Source organism: Caretta caretta, chromosome 4, assembly GCF_965140235.1.
Source record: "Caretta caretta isolate rCarCar2 chromosome 4, rCarCar1.hap1, whole genome shotgun sequence".
Taxonomy (NCBI): domain Eukaryota; kingdom Metazoa; phylum Chordata; order Testudines; family Cheloniidae; genus Caretta; species Caretta caretta.
In genome coordinates, this window is record NC_134209.1 from 38,270,428 (window position 1) to 38,295,993 (window position 25,566).

Here is a 25,566-nt window from a genome sequence, read left to right on the forward strand (position 1 = left end):
AGTTCATTGTTGGAAAGAAAATGTGCACTTGAGTGATTCAGATGATATGATAGAAGAGGAGCCATGATGGAAATCTGCCGCTTCAATTACACCTCTATTTGGATTTCTCATCTTTCCTGTACAGTTATTCCAAACAATGAGGGTATGTCTACACTGCAGTGTAAGTCCAGGGTTCAGACTCAGGCTCAAACCTAACCCTCCTTCCAACTACACACAAATCACACAAATGCAGGGCTCGGATGCAGGCAGGGATAGAGGGTTGAAGCATGAAGCAAACTGGGACCCAAGGTTCAAGCTTTGCAGTGTCGACGCAGTGCCCTGGGAATCTACCAAAAGTTTCTCACAATCCCATGGGCTGACTTTTTGTCCTCTGGACAGTGAAGTTCGATGACAGTCAATTTTTCCCACAGTGCACCACAAACAAAGGAAGTTTGGGATATGGTTGGTTGGATTTGGTCCCAGTATAGATGTTGGAGTTCCAGGTTGGGACCCAGGGTTCAACAATTCCTAACCTGGGGTTACAAATTAGTGTAGATGCTCAAGCCCTAAATTAACAAACCCACGGTCTGCTAACTCAGGTCCTACTAACCCTGGGTTTACATTGCAGTTTTGACATACACCGAGTGTTGAATGGGAGGAGTGGAAATTGATCACATTTTACTACAGCCTTTTCAATACTATGTATGTAATGAATGACATTTTAAGGGCAACCAGGATAATGACAAGGAGTGGAATTCATTAAAGAAATTCTTCTAGCTCCTTCTCTCTAGTAGGCAATGCGCTGTACATGACTAGTTCATTTCAATCAGATGTGATTTTTGTTGCTCACTGCAATTAAGAGGGTCATGTAGTTCCATGAGCAGTTCACTGCTAGTTATCAGCAGGGTCAAAAGTTCCAGATACTTTTAAGAGCAAGTGTTTTTGATCTTTGGGTACAAAACTAACAACTCAGTATAAACCCTCCCTATAATACTTTTGAGCTTCCTGTAAAGTACACCATTAAGCCAAAGTCAAACAGCAACAGGGGTGACAGGTCATGGAGAAGTCACATTTTGGACTGTACTAGGCTCTCATATTACAATCTTGATTGCATAGCATTAGTAACTTATTATTATTTAACATTTAGATTGCAGTAATTCCGAGAAGCCAACCACATCAGGGCCCCATTGTGTTAGGTGCGGTACAGACAAACATACCATTGATTAGAACTCTAGTTATTCAAAATATTTCTGAGACGTTGAAAACAGTTAGAGAAATGATGGTTCAGTTAACCAGGAGTAACCTGAAAGTTACATATGCTGCAGGACAATGCTGAAATGTAGCCATAGTGTGTCAGTTAAGTGGTGTTTGAGTAAACGCTGTTATACCATACTATACATATCAGAAAGATCAGTGGGCACCACAGAAATTCTGGGGAAAAGGATTTGTATCCCAAATCCTTCCAAACAGAATGCACTATCAAGATTTTTAAACCTACCTTTAGAAGTTTCTCTTTAAAATCAAGTATGATCATTATTGCCAACCCAGGCATTCAAAACTCACAAGATTAGAATAAAATTAATTAGTTTTTAAAAGTAATAAACTTCAGGTGCGGGAAGGGGGTTGTCTTCTGGTGTTTGGAGCCCTTTGGGTTCACATTTTCACCTTTTCTTTCACTTTCCTCTGTAACCATGAGGACTAAAAACTAACTTTTTAAAAAAAACGTAAAAGCTGAAGTTCGCATGTGTTGCACCCAGGGGCAGGAGCTTTTGGAGAAACACCAAATACTGCAAGACTTGTGATAAAATGATGGGTGTTAGCAACACTGAAAAGGTGTCACACTAAATGTAGCCATTTGTTAATTTCCTCGGGCAAAAGACAAACCGCCTCCCAGTTTGTTTATATTTCTCCCACAAGCCCGTGCAGCAGTCATGCACACATTCCAAAGTGCTTGCAATGGTAAACAAATATGACCAGCCAGTTTGAAATTGCCTTTGCCTATCACCAGCATACCCTACCTTGGCACTCTAGCACTAGCGTGGATAGAAAGTGCTGGTGCTGCAGGGACACCATTGAAAGGGGGCTTCCCAGCACAGTCCCTCGTGCTCGTGTAATCCTTTCTGTGATGACTCTGCACCGTCTCTTGTATTCCTCTCACTTGGAGCTCCTGCAGTTTCTGTGATTTTATTCATACAAGGTTTCTGTTTTGGAAGCTGCAGTGCAGTGACTGGAGGGAGTAGTTATATGTAGCGGTTCTCAACCAGGGATCCGGGGCTCCTTGGGGGGCCGCGAGCAGGCTTCAGGGGATCTTCCAAGCAGGGCCAGCGTTAGATTCACTGGGGCCCAGGCAGTGATGAGCTGCCAAAATCTTAACAACTGGTTCCCTCCTCACCCCTCGAAGGGGTCGTTGCCCACCCCAACCCCCGGGACTCCTGCCCCATCCAACCCCCCATGTTCCTTGACGCCCCCCCCAGGACCCCTGCCCCATCCACCCCCCTCCTCTGTCCCCTGACTGCCCACAGAACCGGGCAGGAGGGTCTCGTAGTGGATGTCCACCCCACCCCTAAGAGCCAGAGGGACCTGCCGGGGGGCAAGATGGGGAGTCCCAGCGCTGCTTACCTGGGGCAGCTCCCAGGAAGCATCCGGCAGGTCCCTCTGGCTCCAAGGGGCAGGGGAGTGTAGCTAGGGGGGGAGTAGGGGGAGTGACCTCTCCCCCCACCGATCACGTCAAAAGTGGCGACTTAGGCGCCAACTCTCTGGGTGCTCCGGGCCTGGAGCACCCATGGGGAAAATTTGGTGGGTGCAGAGCACCCACTGGCAGCTCCCCGCCCCGCGCCTGGCCCCAGCTCACTTCCGCTCCACCTCCTCCCCTGCACGCACTGCCCCACTCTGCTTCTCCGTCCCACCCCCCGACTTCCTGCGAATCAGCTGTTCGGCAGGAAGCCTGGGAGGGCTGAGAAGCAGGCGGCGGCTTCACACTCAGCCTGAGGGTGGCAGAGGTGAGCTGGGGAGGGGAGCGGTTCCCCTGCGCCCACCCTTTCCCCCAGGTTACCTGCTGCGGCGTGGGTGGCCCTCCTCACGCCCCCAGCCCCAGCTCACCTCCTCCCTGGGCCTGAGCACGAAGCCGCCGCCTGCTTCTCAGCCTGCCCCAGCTTCCCGCGCGAACAGCTGATTTGCGGGAAGTCTGGGGAGGGGCGGAGAAGGAGAGCGAGGGGGTGCGTTCAGGAGAGGAGGCGGAGGCGGAACAGAGGTGAGCTGGGGCCGGGGGTGAGGCGGGGAGGGGAGCTGCCAGTGGGTGCTCTGCACCCACCAAATTTTCCCTGTGGGTGCTCCAGCCCTGGAGCACCCGTGGAGTCGGCGCCTAAGGCGCCACTTTTGGCCGGTTAAATTTAGAAGCCCTTTTAGAACCGGTTCTCCCTCGCGGAACAACCGGTTCTAAAAGGGCTTCTAAATTTAACAACCGGTTCTAGTGAACCGGTGGGAACCAGCTCCAGCTCACCACTGGGCCCAGGGCAGAAAGCCAAAGCCCCATCACATGAGACTGAAGCCCAAGGGCCTGAGCCCTGCCACCCGGGGCTGAAACCGAAGCCTGAGCAGTGTAGCTTCGTGGGGGCCCCTGTGGCATGGGGCCCCAGGCAATTGGCCTGCTTGCTACCCCCTAACACGGGCCCTGGCTTTGTCGTTGTGGCGCAGAGGGGCCGTGGAGTTTTTATCGCATGTTGCGGTGGGCCTCAGCAAGAAAGAGGCAGAGAACCTCTGCTTATATGGACAGGCTGAACAGATTCACAATGGCGAGGTTTAATTGCCCCATTTCAAGTTGTCAAGGGCCATTTTTCTCGTGCAGACTAGGCTAAAAAGTGTAAGCCAAGGAGAGGTGCCAGTCTCTTTAGGCTTAGGTGCAGAGCAGCGTAAAGCAATGCCCTCCCCCCCATTTCAGTTTGCCAAACAGACACCCTCCCTTCAAACCCTGTCCCCCATAAAGGGCAAATTAAACCTCAGTTTTTAAACACACTGAGAGTTGCAGACCCCTCTTCTGGAAGCAAAGAAGGAGGGAGCCATCCACTCCCACAGCAGGGGGACATTCAGGCCTTGAGGGAAGCGAGCAAGGCCAGAGAGTCTCAGGAGGCAGTCCTACTATGACCTGTTGAGGGTAGGTCAGCAGCTCCCTGCTTTGATGTGGGAAGCAAAGGGAGTAGAAGTAGCTGGGAATAGGAGGAAGGAAGGGCAATGAGTAGGACCGAACCAGAACCCAAGCTACTGCAATGCGAAAGGAGAAAGAGGGTAACGGTGCTGCTGAGATGGAATCTAAGCCTCACAGAAGAGGAGGCCTCTTACCATGACAGCTGGGAGTGACCAAAGGAAGAAAGGGGTGGAAGCAGTGGAACCTGATGCAATTTCTCTACAAGAGAACAAAGAGGAGCAGGAAGTGAAACACTGTGTTGATACTTCTCCTTCTTCCCCTTCCCAGAACACATGGGTAGCACTCCCTGTGCACCAGACAAACAGTCCATAAAAGCTATTTATATGCAAAGTGCACAGAAAACTGTTCCTACACAAAATACTATAGAGGAGAATGAACAGAATAATAGTGAATAACTACCGGCACAGTGGCTTAAGATAGATAGTTAATGGCAAATTATCAGCTTACAGATCAAACTTCTGCCTAAACATTTTTACCCATGGTCATAAATAGCACTTAAAATAACTAATGGACTAAAGAAAAAGCATTTCTGTCACTAGCTGTACAGTTTGCAAACTTTGTGCCCTGACAAAGTATAGTCAGTTTCACTGATCCCCCTGTATAGTCAGGCAAAAACCAATCAAAAATCCCTACTACAGTATCTCCACTCTGCATTTCCAATGAATTCGGCGTGTCTATGGGAAGCTCTACACTACAAACTTCAGCCAGTATAGCTGTCAGAGGGGTGATGATATGCGGTCCCTGGCCGGCATAGCCATGTTAGCAAAAGCCCCTAATGTAGATGAGCTTTTGCTGGTACAGTATAGCTTTTTTCACTGGGGCTGGAGCTGAGATAAGCTATACTGGCAAAAGCATGAGTTTTACCAGTATAAACTGCATCTACACTAGGAACACTTTGCTGGTATAGTATAGCTATCTGGTCAAAGTGTTCCCTGCATAGACCTTGTCTCTCATACTATGCTGAGTGGTGCAGGGTCACTCTCTATTTTTGTGTATTACAGAGTGCCGTACACCTTACCTGTGCTTTATACTAGCAATGAAAGGCAACACTTCACAATCATCCAGGAAGCTAGGCTCCCAGTTCTAGAAAGATCTGGAAGTATTTACACCTCCAAAACAGTGGTTCTCAACCAGGGTATGCGTACCCTGGGAGTACACAGAGGTCTTCCAGGGGGTACATCAACTCATCTAGATATTTGCCTAGTTTTACAACAGGCTACATAAAAAGCACTAGCAAAGTCAGTACAAACTACAATTTCATACAGGCACTGACTTGTTTATACTGCTCTATGTACTATTCACTAAAAAAGTACAAAATTTATATTCCAATTGATTTATTTTATATTTACATGGTAAAAATGAGAAAGTGAGCAACTTTTCAGTAATAGTGGGCTGTGACACGTTTGTATTTTTATGTCTGATTTTGTGAGCAAGTAGTTTTTAAGTGAACTTAAAACTTGGGGGAATGAAAGATAAATCAGACTCCTGAAAGGGGTAGAGTAGTGTGCAAAGGATGAGAGCCACTGCTCCAGACCATCTCCCTCCCTTCTCCCTTTTTGGGGGGATGGAAGGGAGGGAGAGGGAAGAGGAATTGCAGGAGTCACTAAGGGATGATCTACCCACAAACTTGGGCTGGTTTAACTAAATCAATTTTAAAATACAGTTTTGATTAACTGGTGCAAGTTTGTGTGTAGACAAGGCCTCAGGCTCCTCCTGTGCACTATCTGGAGGAGTAAGAGAGAGAACAAACTGAAAATGCTTATCCCTCACAACAATCAAGAGTGGGAATATTGATCCCCTTCCAACTCACCTCACCCAATAGCTGAGAGAAGGCTATAGGACTCTGAATTATGCTTAATTGCTATTACGTTGAGACCTTAATTGCCAAGTTTAATCCTGGACCATATTTTTAAGGAGATAAAATGGAAGCCCTAGAAGATCTTAACCTATAAGAAGAAACAGACATTTTAAAACAAACAGAATCTTTTATTATAGTTAAGTATCAAGGGGTAGCTGTGTTAGTCTGTAACCACAAAAACAACAAGGAGTCCGGTGGCACCTTAAAGACTAACTAATGCTCAAATAAATCTGTTAGTCTTTAAGGTGCCATCGGACTCCTTGTTGTTTTTATTATAGTTAGTTTGTTTACCACAATGTACTCAGCCCTGCACATTTCCCAGAAAAGCAGAATGTACTTACTCTTAACAGAGTCTGCTTTTCTGGGGTAGTGTACAGGGTTGACGACATGGAATAGGACTGGTATGCTGATGCACTTATCCTAGTCAATTAAAAAGTTTGCCAAATGTACAGTCAAGTATAAAGCTGCCTTCGTTGTTTTACATGCAGTTGTCATATAGCCACTAAACGGGATCTCTCACTCAACTTTTGATAGCTGGGGTCAGATTGTTCAAAATCTTAAATGAAAGTCAATGTGACTTGGACCCCTAAATTACTTAGGTGCTTTTCAAAGTTTTTATCCTAAAACATTTTAAGAATGTGAAGGGAAAGGAATTAATGATTACTGAGAACTGTTGAATACTGCCCAGCACTGGATGGAATCAGAACCACTTAGCTGTTTGCCATGGGCTCTATACTGCTAACAGCTTATTGTGATTCTCCATTAGAGGGGATGGCCTGTTCTTTCAGAACACAAAGATCTTAATTCTATTCTTTCTATTGCCTTGAAATACCAGGAGGTCAAGATGCATACCAGTGTGACAACTATGAAGTCCTAGGTCATAGATTTATTACAGTACTAGTTTTGCTGCCCCCAAATCAGTAAATTTTGTGTATGAAAATAAGGGGACAAAGGAGAACCCGAGTATGAGTCAACTGGTAGTTATCTTCTATCATGCACTGTCGCTGTAGCATGCAGTAAAATCATGGGTTTGTGGCTAGCTCTAATAGAGTAAGATTCAACTTGGCCTAACTGTACAATGCAGGAAGGGGTCATCGCAGCTGCTCCCACTATGTATGTATTTTTAGCATATCCTGTATCTGCTATACACTCACTCCAGCCACACCCACACTTGCCATTCTGCTGCTGCTATTTCTCCAGAAGCATTTGCGTTTGGAGCCTCGGATACAGCCTGACTCCCACATGAACTTCTGTGGGAATGATAGAAATTGCTTTCATAATTACTTTAATTCCATACTGAATTAAGTCCCTGTTCATCTTTTCCCACAATGCTTAGAATAAAGCCACAAGGACTAGAAGGTACAGAACATCCCAATATTAAAGAAAGCAAAAATGAGATATTTGTTATCAATTTAGCTATTGATGCATGCAGAGGATAAAATATCTGGTATCTGTAACGGGGGGCAGGCAAACGGCTGGGGGAATTAACTGACCATGGATATTGACTATCTGGGTCCACTAATTAGTCATTGGTTTCAGAGTGGTAGCCGTGTTAGTCTGTATCAGCAAAAACAACAAGAGTCCTTGTGGCACTTTAGAGACTAACAAATGTATTTGGGCCACAAGGACTCCTCCTTGTTTTAATTAGCCATTGTTACTTTGAATCTGCACCAGCCAGAGGGTACAGTTGGGTCCAGATTCTAAACGAGTATCTTTCTCGTATGCTTTGATGTTGCAGAGGAGGGATGGGTGTCACTAACAGTTGAGGCAGTAGGTCAACACAGCATCCAGAACAGGATGCTGTTAAGGGGCAATGAAGAAACAGAGGAGGTAAAGAGCATGACACTACTGCCACTGTCTGCCGAAAGAGAGACAGCTAGATAAGGTGTCCTAGTGTAACCCACACACCTCTTGGGTGCCGTGCTCTGACCTGTGTAGTGGCACTGAGACCACTTATCACTTTAGATAAGCTATTACCAGCAGGACAGTGGGGTGGGAGGAGGTATTGTTTCATATTCTCTGTGTATATATAAAGTCTGCTGCAGTTTCCACGGTATGCATCCGATGAAGTGAGCTGTAGCTCACGAAAGCTCATGCTCAAATAAATTGGTTAGTCTCTAAGGTGCCACAAGTACTCCTTTTCTTTTTAGAAATGAATGAATCTGCTACAGCCATAGCTAACAGCCCTGTGCCTTTTAGCTCTTGCAGCAGAGGCTCATGCATTTAGCTTCAGAAGTCCCAGGTTCAATCCTGCCCGCCTACAGCCGGGGTCTGTCGGCATTACACTAGCAGATTAAGTCACTTTCATCTCTAAATTCCTATGACATTACAAAGTAGGTGCAACTATATCACGAAGTTGGCATGCTTATGAAAAGGGGTGTATCGGGGTACCTATATGTAGTGTTTCAGTTATTGGCAGCATACCTCTAGTACTGCATTATTCTGCAAGTATTTTAATACCAATCTTCCTCTTGATATTCACTGGAACCCCCATCAACCAACAGCTTCAAACGGAATCTAGTAATTCAGCAAATATATTTTCTGCCGCCGATATCATCTACACAAATACAGTGATATACTATAGCACCCTTCTGTTAAAAGAACACCACTCCCCAAAAGACACTCTGAAGTGGCATTAATATAATAGGGTGTTTGGACCGCCATCCTTTTAACATTACAGTGATATATTTCCAAGGCTCATATGCTGTGCTATAAGCTGGAGCTAAATTCTGCAGCAGGGAGCCCTGGATTCTGCAGGCTTGGATTTCCATGGCAGCCCTAAAGCAAATTTTAAAATTTTAACTTTTATTGAATCCCCTACGAAACTGAATAACTACCGTCATTAAAGTATCACCAGTGTCATTTACTTAGATATTCAGTTCAATTGCGTGAACGTTCAATTTTCATTGTGCTGCAGCATTTTGTATTCGCATATAGGAGAAGCTGTCAGGGAGAAGCTGAAAGTTTTGTCAGCTCTGAGAGGGCTATGTGGAGCTTTTTGGCATCTGGGAAAGTAATTGGGCCAGAGGGCAGTTGAAGCTATAGGCATGGCTGAAAGGATGAATCTCCTCCTTCCCTTCTTCTCTTGAAGGGTTTGATGTGATCATTTTTGGGGATGAGGGGTGTTGACTTTCTAGTTCCTTGTTAGCAACTAGCTTTCCCACTGCTTCCAACAACAACTTTTCGCTTAAATGGCCAGCTTCAAAACAATTAGCAACATTGACATTATTAGATGTCCAAGTTCAATCACGCTGAGAATATGGGTAATGCCCTTAGCCTGAAATCATCTCTCTGAGATATCTACAGCTATTGACATATAATCACTGTATTTGTTTACACTGCAAATGTTATCGTTGCAGCCTTAAAGGCTAAGATTGATTTATTTTTTAAATAAAAGTCAACGTTCTGTGCTGGGGGGTGGAACCTGTGGCAAATTCTGCAGCCAGGAAGTCCTGGGATATGCCAGACTGATTATTTCTAGTCATTATGAAGCAAAAAATTCACATCTCAGACCAGGAGGGTAATTACATTATAAAATTGTATATAAATTATTATATAGAAAAGAGCTAGATTCTTTGGCCAGGAAGGCAGCAGATGCTAACCTTACTGCCACTGTTTTCCCCAGCTAAAAATCAAGGATTTTGGAATGTTAGTTAGTATTGCCTCACTAGCCATACATGTCAAGCCCAAATACGAATCCCTTTGGTATATTCATATTCTGCTAAAAATGAGAAGAAGAAAGAATTAACAACTCATTACAACAACCAATGGTTCAATTAACTTAACCCTAACGCTTGAATTGCACCAGTGTTCTTCAAAAAAGCTTCAACTCTGTGCTCTTGAGATGTTAATACAAACTGAATGTTCTCTTTAAAAGGATTAAATATCTTGTAGGATAGCAATGCTGGAGTATATCTCCCATGCTGGCAAGATGCACAATTTCACTAGAATGGTAAGGCAAGGCAGAAAGGCTACAGAACATGTATGTGATGAGGAAATACCACTCTGTATTTGCTCCTTGCTCTCAAGCCACCTGCAGTGTGCTGCTATCTACAACCTACAGCAAACACACCAGAACATCCAAGTGCAAGTAAAAATGAGATTAAATGTTGTTTTGAAAATACTTTGTTAACACACTGGGGTGGGAGGGGAGGGGGAGGGAAGGCTGTGATACAGGTGAGTCCTGTCTGTTTTCTCCTACAGTCCCTGGAGCCGACCAAGTTGCCCATCTTCTTCACCACAGATTAGACTAATGGTCACGTCCCCCTCCTGGAAAAGGAACATTGTCCCTCTCAGAGTCCAATTCTAGGCCTGAACCCAGGAATAATTACCACAATTCCATATTCAGCAAGCTCCTCCAAGTCAGAATTCTCCCCCGCCCTCCGACCCCAAAGTAAAGCAGGTTAAAATGCAGCAGTCCTCCAGCCCTGCACTCTGGAGCCCAGCTCCAAGCCACACATCCAAGAGTCAACAATTCCTCCAATTACTATGCACCTATTCCAGGGCCTCCACATCTCCAGCAATTCTCCATGCTTCTTGCAGCTCTTCTCTCACAGCCCTCCACTCAGCTGTTCTGCAAGAGGGCTCCCTGCAGCATTCCACTCCTCGGGTCTCTTTGTTTGGAGTCCCACCCCTGCTCATGGGAACCTCCCTCCAGAATCAACTCTCTGGTTCCTGGGCTCAGCCTGCACTGAGTGAGCTGGTTCTTCCCCTTTATCGAGGATTCTCTGCACAAGTCTTCTATTCAGCAGGGTTCCCCCACTCTGGCCAGTTCTCTCCAGCAACTCCTATCCATAGCACTCTCCCAACAGTGTTCTCACTGAACTTCACCAGCAGCTCTTGACTACTGTTCTTTTGAGCCTCATAGAGCTCTTGACTGGCAACTGTCACCAGCGCCTTACTGCTCCTTCCCTATTCCCTTTTCACAGTTGCTGCCTGAGTCTTCATAGAGGCCAGGTGCTCTCTATCAGGCCTAGCTGGGAAGGACCTAACCCATCACAGGAGAACTGGACCCATTTCCTCTTTAGGGGGCCTTATGCACTACTGGAGCAATTCAAATGGCTTATATCACAGGCCAGGATCTGGCCCAGGGATTCCAATACCCCAATTTAAAAATGGGATACCTGTTTCCTTGCATGCTGTCCTGTTCTTGGGCTTGCCAAGTGCAGATTATGGGATTTTATTAGAGCCTGGCCTAGACTCCTGACTTGCTGTATGGAAGCAACAGTTCCTACATATCCACTGGGCCAAGTTCTGTGTCAAATGACACCCCTTGCACTCCTATTGAATTTTGACAGTTTTGCCAAGAGTTTTAGTCTGGGGAGAATTTTTCCAGCAACAGCCATAGTTTTACAGCATCCCAACCCTGACATACCTTTTTCCTAACCAATTACAATGTACATTTTAAAACATGGTATTTATAAAAAGTAGATGATCAGTCTTAAATTTGCTTCAGCATAAAATTAGAAATTCACTGCAGTACAAAATCAGTAACATCTCTCTGTGGGTTGATGCTCTGTGGTCTGAACATTCTTTAAACTGTAATGATAGCTTCACGGCAGAATGTCACCAGTTAGAACCTTCATTAGTCTAGTCGGAGACAGTATGTCTGGAAAGAGTTTTGTCACTTATGTATCCACAGATTTTGCAGAGGCTGGAGATAAGCATGTAGGTAAACAGAAGGTCAAACACTGAGCTTCTTACTCATTCTTTAATTAGGAAAAGCTTATTGAGTTCAGTGGATATTTTGCCTCTGGATTTGGTCCAGATATAGGAGACAGAAAAACCCAGAAAAAAGGACATCAAAATCATTTCAAGTGAGAAGATGTATGAAAGCAAGACAGCCTCTAGTTTGGTATTTTTAATATTATATGGTGTCGTGTTTGCAGCCAGAGGTGGCTGAATTTAATATTCCCTAAGGATCCAGCTTCCATTTGTTCTGGCTGCACATCATGCCCTGCTCACCGGTCAAGTGAGCTATTTCTATTCTCAGCTTGTGTTTCCTTATCTTATCCACCTGCGTTGAACCTGCCTTTGTGTTTGGGAGTAAAACATACTACAGAACAGAACAAAAATTGTAAGTTTACCTTGGAAATCCACAAGCCATTATTGGCCCAACATGAGACAGCAGTAATGAGTCAAAGGAATGTGTCGGGAGGGAGAACACCACCTGCCCAGGAACTAAAGCTCAATTAAAGGCTAGAGTAAATTCCATTTACTGCAATTGGATGTTTGAAAATGTCCATCTTGCAAATTGATTTCAGATGTCCCCACCTACGAACAACCGGCAAACCCCAAAATGTTTAGAGTGCAAGTTCAAGTTCAGTTCAGATAAGCATCCAAAATTCAGCAAATTACCCAAAGCCTATTCAATTTCTTGAGCCTGCAAAACTGAGCTGATGAGCTGATACTGCATTTGAGGTCTGAACCAAAACAGAGGGGAAAGGGACACAGAATGGGAAGAAAACATATTCAAGTGTTGCAATAGCTCAAAAAATGGCTCCCTTTGCATCTAGTTCCTAAAACAAATGAAGGTTTGTGTATATGGGGACATGAGCGAGGGAAGGAGAGTAGAACAGTTTGTCCATCGCTTCTGGCTACAATTAACGTTACTTACAAACTCAAAGCACATCTAAATAGAAATGCAAACAACCATCACTTGAAAATGCTCCTGTTAATTAATATCATTTTGTCATCATCAATTGTCTCAAGCTGCAAAGCTGGAATCTGGCTGTTTGGTTTGTCTGGTTATAGAGATGGGGTGACCCACAAAGCTCAGTAGTGTTCAGATCTGGGGGCTTTGGTTTAGGTTCATCTCATTTAGGGTTTGACACAAAGCCTAATGAAATCAATGGAAAGACTTCAAATGACTTCAGTGCCCTTTGGATCAGGCCTGTAGTGCCAAATTCTGCCTCACCACTATCCCACACACCTGCCCAACCACACTAATTTAATAGTACCTTTCTCCGCCAGTACTCCTGTTTGTTTCGAATGCCTGATTTTGACAGGAGTGCTTGGTGGGCAAAGTGCTACTCACTGTCACAAAGAGTCACAGAATCAGATGCTTAGTGAATATATGTACTGTGCTTTGAAGAAGATATGCATTGTAGAAGTGCTAGGTATTATTCTATAAGCACATGCTAATGCCTACACTCCACTGAAAACAATTAGAGAACAAGCTTCACTTTAGTCTTGGTTCATTTCTTCAGGAAAATAAATCTTGGTGTTGACTCAGAAGGAGTATCTGTATTTGATCATCAGCAAAGGTGGGGACCATTGAATTGTGGAGGTAAATGCATGGTTACGCAGGTGCTGTCGGAGAGCGGGCTTTGGATTCTTCGCCCATGGCATGTTGTTTCAGGAAGAAGGATTGCTAGGAAGAGATGGAATCCACCTAATGAGGAGAGGGAAGAGCATCTTCGCTGGCAGGCTTGCTAACCTAGTGAGGAGGGCTTTAAATAGGTTCGCTGAGGGATGGTGACCTGAGCCCGGAGGTAAGTGGGATACCCGGAGGAAACACAAGGAGGAGGATGCAACAGGGGAGGCCTCCTGATTCATACTGAGAAAGTAGGGCAATCAGCGAGTTATCTTAGGTGCCTGTACATGAACGCAAGAAGCCTGGGAAACAAGCAGGAAGAATTGGAAGTCCTGGCACAGTCAAGGAACTACGATGTGATTGGAATAACAGAGACTTGGTGGGGTAACTCACATGACTGGAGCACTGTCATGGATGGGTATAAACTGTTCAGGAAGGACAGGCAGAGGAGAAAAGGTGGAGGAGTTGCACTGTATGTAAGCGAGCAGTATGACTGCTCAGAGCTCCAGTACGAAACTAGAGAAAAGCCTCTTGAGAGTCTTTGGGTTAAGTTTAGAGGTGAGAGCAACAAGGGTGATGTCATGGTGGGCATCTGCAATAGACCACCAGACCAGGTGGATGAGGTAGATGAGGGTTTCTTCGGACAACTAACAGAAGTTTCCAGATCACAGGCCCTGGTTATCATGGGGGAACGTCAATCACTCTGAAATCTGCTGGGAGAGTAATACAGCAGTGCACAGACAATCCAGGAAGTTTTTGGAGAATGTTGGGGACAAATTCCTAGTGCAAGTGCTGGAGGAACCAACTAGGGGCCATGCTCCTCTTGATTTGCTGCTCACAAACAGGGAAGAATTTGTAGGGGAAGTAGAACTGGATGGCAACCTGGGCAGTAGTGACCATGAGATGATCGAGTTCAGGATACTGACAAAAGGAAGAAAGGAGAGTAGCAGAATATGGACCCTGGACTTCAGAAAAGCAGACTTTGACTCCCTCAGGGAACTGATGGGCAGGATCTCCTGGGAGGCTAATATGAGGGAAAAAGGAATCCAGGAGAGCTGGTTGTATTTTAAAGAAGCTTTTTTGAGGGTGCAAGAACAACCATCCCAATGTGCAGAAAGAATAACAAATATGGCAGGCGACCAGACTGGCTTAACATAGAAATTTTCGGTGAGCTTAATCACAAAAAGGAAGCTTACAAGAAGTGGAAACTTGGACAGAGGACCAGGGAGGAGTATAAAGATATTGCTCGAGCATGCAGGGGTATAATCAGGAAGGCCAAAGGACAATTGGAGTTGCATCTAGCAAGGGATGTGAATGGTAACAAGAAGGGTTTCTACAGCTATGTCAGCAACAACAAGGTGGTCAGGGAAAATGTGGGACCCTTACTGAATGGGGGAGGCATCTTGTGACAGATGATGTGGAAAAGGCTGAAGTACTCAATGCTTTTTTTGCCTTGGTCTTCACAGACAAGGTCAGCTCCCAGGCTGCTGCACTGGGAAGCACAATATTGGGAGGAAGTGAGCAGCCCTCAGTGGTGAAAGAACAGGTTAAGGACTATTTAGAAAAGCTGGACATGCACAAGTCCATGGGGCCGGATCTAATGCAGCTGAGGGTGCTGAGGGAGTTGGCGGATGTGATTGCAGAGCCATTGGCCATTATCTTTTAAAACTTGTGGTGATTGTGGGAGGTCCCGGACAATTGGAAAAAGGCAAATATAGTGCCCATCTTTAAAAAAGGGAAGAAGGAGAATCCAGGGAACTACAGACGACAGCCTCACCTCAGTCCCTGGAAAAATCATGAAGCAGGTCCTCAAGGAATCCATTTTGAAGCAGTTGGAGGAGAGGAAGATGATCAGGATCAGTCAACATGGATTCACTAAGAGCAAGTCATGCCTGACCAACCTGATTGCCTTCTATGATGAGATAACTGGCTCTGTGGATATGGGGAAAGCAGTGGACGTGATATATCTTGACTTCAGCAAAGCTTTTGATACGGTCTCCCACAGTATTCTTGCCAGAAAGTTAAAAAAAAGTATGGATTGGATGAATGGACTATAAGGTGGATAGAAAGCTGGCTAGATTGTCGAACTCAACAGGTAGTGATCAGCAGCTTGATGTCTAGTTGGCAGCTGGTATCAAGTGGAGTGTCCCAGTGGTCTGTCCTGGGGCTGGTTTTGTTCAACATCTTCATTAATGATCTGGATGATGGGATAGACTGCACCCTCAGCAAGTTTGACACTAAGCTGGGGGGAGAGGTAGATATGCTGGAGAGTAGGGATAGGGTCCAGAGTGACCCAGACAAATTAGAGGTTTGGGCTAAAAGAAATCTGATGAGGTTCAACAAGGACAAGTGCAGAGTCCTGCACTTAGGACAGAAGAGTCCCATGCACTGCTACAGGCTGGGGACCAAGTGGCTAAGCAGCAGTTCTGCAGAAAAGGACCTGGGGAGTCTAATGGATGAGAAGCTGGATATGAGTCAAGAGTGTGCCCTTGTTGCCAAGAAGGCTAACGGCATATTGGGCTGCATTAGTAGGAGCATTGCCAGGAGATCGAGGGAAGTGATTATTCCCCTCTATTCGGCACGGGTGAGGCAACATCTGGAGTATTGCATCCAGTTTTGGGGCCCCCACTACAGAAAGGATGTGGACAAATTGGAAAGAGTCCAGTGGAGGGCAACAAAAATGATTAGGGGGCTGGGGCACATGATTTACGAGGAGAGGCTGAGGGAACTGGGCTTATTTAGTTTGCAGAAGAGAAGAGTGAGGGGGGATTTGATAGCAGCCTTCAACTACCTGAATGGGGGTTCCAAAGAGGATGGAGCTCAGCTGTTCTCAGTGGTGGCAGATGACAGAACAAGGAGCAATGGTCTCAAGTTGCAGTGGGGGAGGTCTAGGTTGGCTACTAGGAAATACTATTTCACTAGGAAGGTGGTGAAGCACTGGAATGGGTTATGTAGGGAGCGGTGGAATCTCCATCCTTAGAGGCTTTTGAGGCCCGGCTTGACAAAGCCCTGGCTGAGATGATTTAGTTGGTGTTGGTCCTGCTTTGAGCAGAGGGTTGGACTAGATGGCCTCCTGAGGTCTCTTCCAACCCTAATCTTCTATGATCCCATAGCTCACAGCTCTTTGGCTCAGTTTCTCTCCCAGCTGTCCCTCCCTCCCTGTTAGCTCTTTTCCCCAGGTAATAGGTAGTTGGAAGCATGATGAATCAGCCCAGGAAGCATTTCTGTGCTAAGGTATATGTATATTTTGGTGCAGACGGGGATAGCGGGAAATGTGGTTAGGCGAGAGCACTTTAATTCTAGAGTCAAGGAATTCCCAAGTCCACTATGAAGTTTGGGATTCAGAGAAGCCTTTAGACTAGAGTTGAGTTGTCAGGAAGGTTCTGGGGCTTTTATTTTGCTATCAATGGATCCTGAACATTTCTAGATTCATCCAGCCTCCAATAATACGCTTGTGCATGAGAGTCCAAAGAATTTCATATCAAAACTCTATTGGAAAAATTTTAGGAAAATATTGCTAGCTCACAGACTGAATTTAGATCCTAAAATTTTCCAGTCCTGTGAGGGCTGCCAACTTCTCTCTCTCTTTGTATTTGTTTCTTGCAGGAGGCTGAGTCCAGTATTCATCAAGCTGCAGTTAATCCCTGCAGGCTAAGGAAGATGACAACTATATGTCCTTTTGGGGAGAACATTCGAAAACACTGCAGATCATAATAGTTGCATCTGTATGTGTGTATGTGTGTGGAGAGGTTCCAGACAAATCCACAAATCGCAAACATTTCAATGAGTGTTGAGCCCAAAATGCACAATTTGGATCAGTTCCAAACTTCTCGATAGTGTTGGGATGGGAGTGTTCACCTCCAGGCTATGGTTTGGCTGAATCTACAATTTCAACTAAATATAATTCTAAAATATGACAGTGCCTCCTATTAAGTGGGACGAAGTCTTTTGCCAGAATGTGGGAATATTTACAATCCATTGCACAAAAAGGGATGCACACAGGACTGCATAGTTTTGAGATGCATTTGAAGGCACGCAACACACATTAAGATAGGGAGATGCAAAAAGCGGCTCTGTCATTTCCTGCCTCCATTGGTAGTCAATACCTGATGCTTCAGAGGGTGATGTATGTCCTCCCCACACACCCTATAATGCTCCCAGACAATTGTGAAAGGCCACACATTATCTGAAGATATGAGAAGGGGAGACCATTGGAAGTCTTCAGGGTATGTCTAAAGTGCAGCTGAATGGAACACTCCTACCCTTGGCAGACACTCAAGATAGCGGAGGTGGAGCTAGCTTGCTAAAACCAGCAGTGTGGGGTTGCAACTCAGGGCCCTGGATCTGAGCTTGAGTGGCTAGTCAGAATTTCTGCCAGAGCTGCAACTTCCCACTCTAGCATGAGCCCCACCACCATGAGTCTTTCCACCCAGGTCACTGCTAGCTGCAATGAAAGCATACTCTCAGAGACTAGAGGAGCAGCCAGTTAGCTTTGAGAGGGCCACTTACTAGGTCCCTAAGATGGGGAACATATGTCGACTGACTTTAAAAAAAAAGTGAGGTTGCCTTAATTGCATTTTACTTAAAGGGACACTGTCAACTTAAATCACAGTTACTGCCCGACATTTTTTACCTGCTGTTGCGACAAGGAACACCTAATCAAATTAAATTAAAGGAAAAATAACCCTCAGTTTTCTCAGTCTGTTCACTTTGAGCATTTGACAGAACTTTGTGCGTATAACAGTTTCACTCTCCCCATATAGTCTCTGGGTGGGTCTTTCACACGGCAATAGGAGAAAAAATATTTTTAAAAAATAGGAAAGTGGGATTATAAAATAACAGAAACTAGCAGGGGAATTCAGTAGGAAGTGTTGTACCTGAATTTGCTCATCTCATTTTTTGAAACTGGTCAGATTTCAAGTTAACAGTGTCCCTTTCAATAGGATTGTGTCAAACATGAGGGGATTCCTTTCTGTCCTCCACAGATTATCAATTTATGAAGTTTTCCAGCTCCACTCACGTTTCATTTGTATGGTAGAGATGGAGACATATGCTTTGTATTTTTCCACCCATGGTCTTCCTTTTTTTCCTATTATTTTACCAGTGGAGTTTCAGCATGTCTGTTTTGAGTTTAAGATTTTTATAACAGAATAAAATAGTTACAAGCAAATGACCATTACTTGATGATATTGGCTAATTCAGCGTGATGAGCACTACCCAATCATTCCCATTCAGCGACAGGAGAGGTGTTAGGAAATGCATTTGACAGAAATCGTAGCTCTCCTTTGCATCCCCTTTAACCTGTGCATGTTGCTTTCTAATAAGCTTTTACAAACAGCACTGCTGAGCCTGCTCCTACTGAACTAATCCCACCTTGCTTTTCAAAAGACCTGCAATGAAGTCAAGGTTTAACAATGGCAGGAAGGCTGCTCATTCTAACCCCAGCAGAGAGAGCATAAATAGCAGCCCAAACACGTACTTACAGAGTTCATACTGACCTGGCAGGGTTTGAAAAGCAAATTTTCCTGTAGCAACAATATTACCTGTCAATCTCCATCACGTTTTTAACAGCAATGAGCCAGAATAACAACACAAGTTACACCACACAAGACACACTTGTTTATTTGTGCATCAATTTCTAACATGTAACCCAAGTAAAAGTTTGAGGACACAGTGGCCTGCAATTACTTAATCCATTAATAACAGAGTTTCTATTCACTGGTTAGTAGCCAGTCACTGAAAGCCATCTGCTCTAATGACATCTGTAAAAGCTATGACTACAGATCTGCTGCATAATGGGCCAAAAAATTGGAGAGAGAAAATCAGCTTTGTTTTCAAATTAATCCTTGATAAAGATGATGAGATGATAGTTTAAGTTGTAGTTGCTTCCCACGCTAATGAAATGTAATTTATTCTGCTTTGAAAGTACACAAACTTTTATGCAGAAAAACATTAGAAAAAGCAGGTCAATGTCCATTATGTCACCTAGTATCATCAAGTATTTGGAGACAGGAGTAACTTTTTCACATTGCAGAACTAAAACACTACTGCCCTGGGCATTGTGGGATTACACTGGAGGAATGTTACAAGTCTACATGTATTTGTGATCAACATACACTGGCTTCTGATAAGCAGACTTGGCCAAATTCATTGCTAGTGTAATTGCAGTGAAGTCAGCAGGGTTACACTCGGACACACTTTAAGTTCCCCAGTGTGTTAAATGGTATTTTCAAATCTGACAAACATTTCAAATCCTTTTAAAAGTCCCCAAAAATATATTTTTTCACAGGAGAAGAGGGAAAACATTTTTTGAGTAAATGGCTTTTCCCAGTTGCTGGGTGCTTTTAATCCCTCAGGTTTGGGAGGCTCATGACAGCTGGACAGAGATAGGCCACAGAAACTGATCGGTCAGTAGGCTATTTCACTATAGACATTTAATTCGATTAAAAACCAATGCCCTCCTTGCATTCCTCCAAATGCAGTTACTCAGCCCATACATGTGGGAATGAACGACTGAGCTGCTATAGTACAGTTAGGTGAAGCCTAGCAGAAACCCATATACGGTGCCCAGGCGCACTTAGCTGCTTACCAAGAAAGTCAGAAGAGTGACAGAGAACAGTGCACTCTTACCATTTGCAGTGCAGATGCTGAACACGGCCAGGGAGAGGAGGGCAGCTCCAAGCAGCTTCATACTTGTAATCTGTAGCATGGGCATTCCCTTGCAGAGCCAGGCAGCGTGTTTTCTCTCTCTGTGAGGCAGGCCCTAATTAGTAAGTGGAAAAAGTGTGCAGAGACTGTGCAAAGTCATTGCCCATTCCAGCTTATTTTGGGGACTTTGATAAAGAACAGGAGGAAACGCAGCATATTCCCTCCGAGAGTTCAATACAGAGGAGACTTATTGTTTCAGTCCTTACAGGAACTCATTTCCTTTGGCAGTCAACTGTGTTTTTGTTAATACTTTATTTTGTGTTTTTTTCAGCCCAGAGGCCAGGAAAGGTTCTAAAGAGAGGCAGATCTTTCTTTAGAATGGTGTACATCAGACCAATTTTTTGTAACATATTTTGGATGTTTTTAAAAGGGGACACTTAATAGTGATGGTCCAAACAAGGGCCATTTTATAGCAAGGTATTGAAATACAGAGCAAACTGCAATTTAATATAGTCTGCAACTGAATAAATGGTAATATTGTAAGACAGGAAACCTTGGAATTCCAACTGCATGGCCAGAGATGACTCAGAATCAACAGTGAGCACGAGGTGGCCTGGCATACAGGAATTGCTGCTGGTCTTTTGCAATCTCCCACAAAGAAGGGAATGCACCATGAACCCAGAATACCTTTCCCTTACCCCAAGGTTATGTCCCAGGATGGGAAGATCTAATTATGAAATGCAGTCTGAGTAAGTCATACTCTGCATTTGATATGAAATGGCAGGTCATTTTAACAGCCACATTCCATAGCCAGAAGGATAGGCATTTGGACTGCCTATGAGAAACTTAGATTGGCTAACTCCCATTCTGTACTCCGTGCAGAAGCATTCAAACGATCCTTGGTCAGTCACTACTGATACGGCTGGTCATAAATGGGCTAAAAAAAACCTTAAGTTTTTCTCTAAAAATGTTGAAAATTTCAAAACCAGCTCTAATCACTGCATCCAGAGTCGGACTCATAGTACCATGAGGTATATTCTTGTTCTGCTGTACAGAGATTTCTAATCTTAATTCACTGCACCGTGTGATGAGACTATATCCTTAAAAGTATAACTCTCTACCAGGCTTTCTAATGAGCTAGAGTCCTCCTCTACTTTGACCTCCCCTCCCCCTCCTTCTCAAAAGAGACCTTGGTGGAGCTCTGTGATACAGCCATTGGTGCCAGCTGGCAAAGGGTTCAGCAAACTCTGTGCCAGCAACTCCTAACAGGCCTGACAAACTCACTACTTCTAACACTATTTATAGTATTTATCCTGCAAGTGTCTTGTAAGGTATCACATGAAAGGTGGTGAGACACACTGTCATTAATATCATAGTGCAGTGGTTCCCAAACTTGTTCTGCCGCTTGTGCAGGGAAAGCCCCTGGCGGGCCCAGCCAGTTTACCTACCTGCCACATCCGCAGGTTCGGCCGATCGCGGCTCCCAGTGGCCGCAGTTCACTGCTCCAGGTAAACAAACCAGCCCGGCCTGCCAGGGGCTTTCCCTGCACAAGCGGCGGAAGAAGTTTGGGAACCACTGTCCTAGTGAAACGTGTGCATTGACACTATATGAGGAATTATGTATTTTCTACTGATATTATGCTTTCAAATACATATCCAAGGGAGAAACATATTTCTTCCAGACTGGAGGGAAGGTAGTTATCACTCCCATATGTAAATTAAGCATTGTGATCCAAACACACTGGGAGCTACATTTACAGGTGACGTAAACAGGAAAAACAAGTTAACTTGGGGATGAGAGGGCAACATGACAAAGCACACTGGAGAACAACCAGCTGGAACACATTTCAAAGGTTTACTGAACTATAACAGAACATGTAAGGACAACACCCTGTTATTCAATTTACCGAAGAACACTCTTGGAGGAGGAGGAGGAGGAGGAGGAGGGTTTTTGATAATTTGGTTGTGGGTTTGACTGAAAACCAGCAAGTTCTGTAGAAAGGCTGAGGGTGCAAAACAGCTTTAGTCAAGAATTGTGGACTGTTAAGATGTAGTTTCTAGAAAGTGCATTATACTTTTGTTTTATTTGTACCCAATTCTGTTTCCATTACCCTTACTTAAATGCAGTGCTTAATTTGTGTCAGAGCTTGCCAGGGCTGAGCCCTGGCACCTCTAGGCTCGACAGTTAATAACTGTGTACCTCTGGGTTTGTCGTGTCAGTTATGAAAGTAAAAAAATTGCTTGAGCTCCAGCACTTCTTTCATTACAAATTAAGCACTGCTTAAATCTCTATCTTTGTTAATAAACTTATTCTCATGTTATGATAAATACATCTCAGTGCTTTGCGATTAAGCAAATGTGTGAAACCTGAGTTGTAATCTTCCAGCTGTGTGTATTCTGTCTCATTAGGAGGCAGCTTACTGGGTTATTCCTTTGAATGGCCAGAGACAGGGACTAGATATTACAAGGGAATGCTCTTCAAAGGCCGGTTCGGGAATTGGGGTGGACCTAATGGTAACCTGAAAAGCAAAATAGGACTGGCAGAGTCCTGCGAGAAAACCATGAGGAACAACTGACCTCATGAACTGCCTGATCTAATAATTAGCACAGCATACAGTAATATGTGGGTAATTTGTTCCTGCTGCTGGTAAAACAGGAAAAGGGGGTGGGGGGAAAGAGGCTCTACACATACGTGTTTGGTACTCATATCTTTTTTCATTTAGGTCTTATAAAACCAAAACTATACTCCAGAGCTCATAGTGCAATTGCAGATTATTTTAGGAGTCCTGGGAGTCAGTACAGATCATCTTGTTTTTGTGCCCGGCCCAGTCCTCACTCCTAAGCACTCAGATACCACAGAATATGCTCCAAGGAGAAAATCCGGGATATATACCTTAACAAACTTAAAACTGCCTTTACCAAACAAGGACACTCCACCGGAGAAGTAGATCATATCATGAAATGTGATACCCAAATATCCCAAGAGAACCTGCTTCAATACAGAAATAAAACCCTCTATGACTGCACATTCCCAGACCTAGCACCCTACACTGGAACCCATACAGGGTATCAGATAACTAAAACCCATACTCAGTGGGGATCCCAACCTGAAAGAAATCTTTCCTGGACCCTGACTTCTGGCCTTCACCTCCCCCTCGCCCCAACCTCTCCATGCTCATTATCAGAAGCAAGCTTCTCACAGACCATGACACACCAACTTGAAGCAGCACCAGACCCCACCAGAAGAACAGATGCAAAGCTTGCAGACATATCTCCACTGCTACAATGATCAACCTCCTCCCCCGCACAACACACCTTTCAATTTCAATGGATCCTACACATGCCTATCCCAGCACATGGCTGTGACATTCAATACCTTAAAATAACACCATGGAACTCCCATATTCACCACTATGATATGATTAGGATATGTTTGGTACAATGCATGCTTTATGGGATATCATTTGAAAAGTCTTGATCTGCTGAACATTAATATCCTGTTTGATTATGTGTGCTATCATTATATGGAAATGTATGAAGTAGTGCTGTATACGTCACTGAAATATGTTGTGAGGTTGGAAACACCCACAATCAGCCTGTCAGGCACAACACTGGAATCCACTCTCCCAAGGGCCATCCCAGAGACTTATCAGAGGGAGCACATAGATAATGGAGACTGCGTAATCCCCATGTCACAGCAAAAAGATCTTTCCAGCAAGCTGGAAGAACATATAAAAGAGGGGAACTGACATCATCACTTGGCCTCTCCCTCCCCAAACTCAACACCTGTAGGAATGTCTGGAAGACAAAAACTTTGAACTGGGGGAGTGTGGTCCCAGGCTGTGTATTGAAGATCTGTAACCTGCTTGTACTATCTATCAGGGTGAGACACTGCTTGATTCAAATCCTGTTTAGTTTGTAGAACTTACACTGCAAATTTATTTTTTGTTTCTTAAGTAACCAACTCTGATCTCTACGCCTGCTACTTGTAATCACTTTCCATTTATGTTTCTATAGTTAATAAACCTGTTTTATATTTTACCTAAAAGAGTGTGTTTTGGTTGAAGTGCTTGGGAAATCTCAGCTCAGTTTACAAAGGCTAGTGTGTGTCCTTTCCACAACAAGGGAGGAGCAAACTGGATAATGAACTTACACTGGCCAGGCTTCTCTCCACTGCAAGATGGCACAGTTCTGGAGTGCAAGAATGGGGAGCTGGGGGAAATTGGCTGGAGTCTCCCTCTTAATGGTTCATGAGTGGCAGGGATATCATCATGTATCACAGTGTGTGTAAGTGCAGTGCCTATCAGATGAGAACAGCATCACAATGAGAGAGGAATACCCCAGGTTGGTGGGACAGGGGGCTCACCAGGCCCACAGTCCAGGTTGTACCCTGAGGACCCCGTCCCAGTGGTATACCTCGTCCAGTGCACTACATGCCCCAACAACAACTAGATGGATGAAACCAGACAGTCACTATGCTCTCAAACTCACAGAGAAAAATGATAGAAAAAAAACATATCATCACCTGATGGTGAACACTTTTCACTAAGTGCTAACTCTATATCTGACCTGTCAGTACTCATCGTCAAAGGAAACCTGCACAACACTGTCAAAAGACGAGCCTGGGAGTATAAATTCATGATTCTGCTTAACACTAAAGCTACATCTACTCTGCACTTTCATTGGTAAAATTTTTGTTGCTCGGGGGTGTGAAAAAACACACCCCAACCAACAAAAGTTTTACGGACGAGAAGTCCTGGTGTGAACAGCACTTTGTCGGCAGAAGACGCTCTCCTACCAACAAAGCTACCGCCCCTTATTGGGGATGGTTTTATTTTGTCATCAGGAGACCTCTCTCCTGCCAACAAAGAGCAGCTACATTGCATACCTTACAGCTGTGCCACTGTAAGCTGCACATTATAGACATAGTCTTAATATCATGGACTGAACAGAGACACTGGATTTATGGCTTATTACAACAATCTGTAACCCACTAATGCCCTCTTTTTGTCTGATGACTGCAGAGGTGTTAACAGGTCACTCTATCTTCAATGGTCCCTTCCAATATGTGCTCACTACTTACTCTAAACAATCTGTTCCACCTTTCATTTTGCTGTGACTCTGGGAGTTCCTTTCCCAGACCTGAAGAAGAGCTCTGTGTGGCTCGAAAACTTGTCTCTCTCACCAACAGAAGTTGGTCCAATAAAAGATATCACCTCACCCATCTTGCGTCGTAAGCCAATAGAGAGTTTGTAAAATACTAGGTCTACCCCATATCATTTGATTAAACTTCTGAGGTAGCAATTAGACTTTCAGCTGATATCGAATTGTATGTATGCATCTTTATTTATGAGAAAATAGGATCAAAATTTCCTCAAAGTGACATGGGTATAAATGGAGTTTATCTTCCCTAGGCCAGAGCCTCAGCTGGAGTAATTCAGCATAGTGCTATTATTTTAATGGAGCTATGGCAATTGAGGATATGGTTCTTTGGCTTTGGTAGCTGCTCCAGACTTATATGGTGTAACCGAGAGCAGAATTTGTCTCTTTTTGTTGTTACTTAGCA

The 25,566-nt window shown here is 44.4% G+C and overlaps 1 protein-coding gene across 6 annotated transcripts in view; it reads right to left on the bottom strand.

Moving 5' to 3' along the window:
- The window catches only part of EMCN (endomucin), an 84,412-nt gene extending 64,162 nt beyond the window's left edge, over positions 1–20,250 (bottom strand). For 3 of the 6 annotated variants that reach the window (XR_012668052.1, XM_075127543.1, XM_075127544.1), the window contains exon 1: positions 19,984–20,250. Coding sequence is in view for 3 of the 6 variants with exons in the window: in XM_075127543.1 (XP_074983644.1) it covers positions 19,984–20,068 (85 nt within the window). In the remaining 3 variants the exon portion in view is untranslated. The remainder of the gene's footprint in view (positions 1–19,983) is intronic. The other 3 variants (XR_007356315.2, XR_007356314.2, XM_048847493.2) reach the window with 3 other exon arrangements.
- Between the last annotated feature and the right edge of the window lie 5,316 nt (positions 20,251–25,566).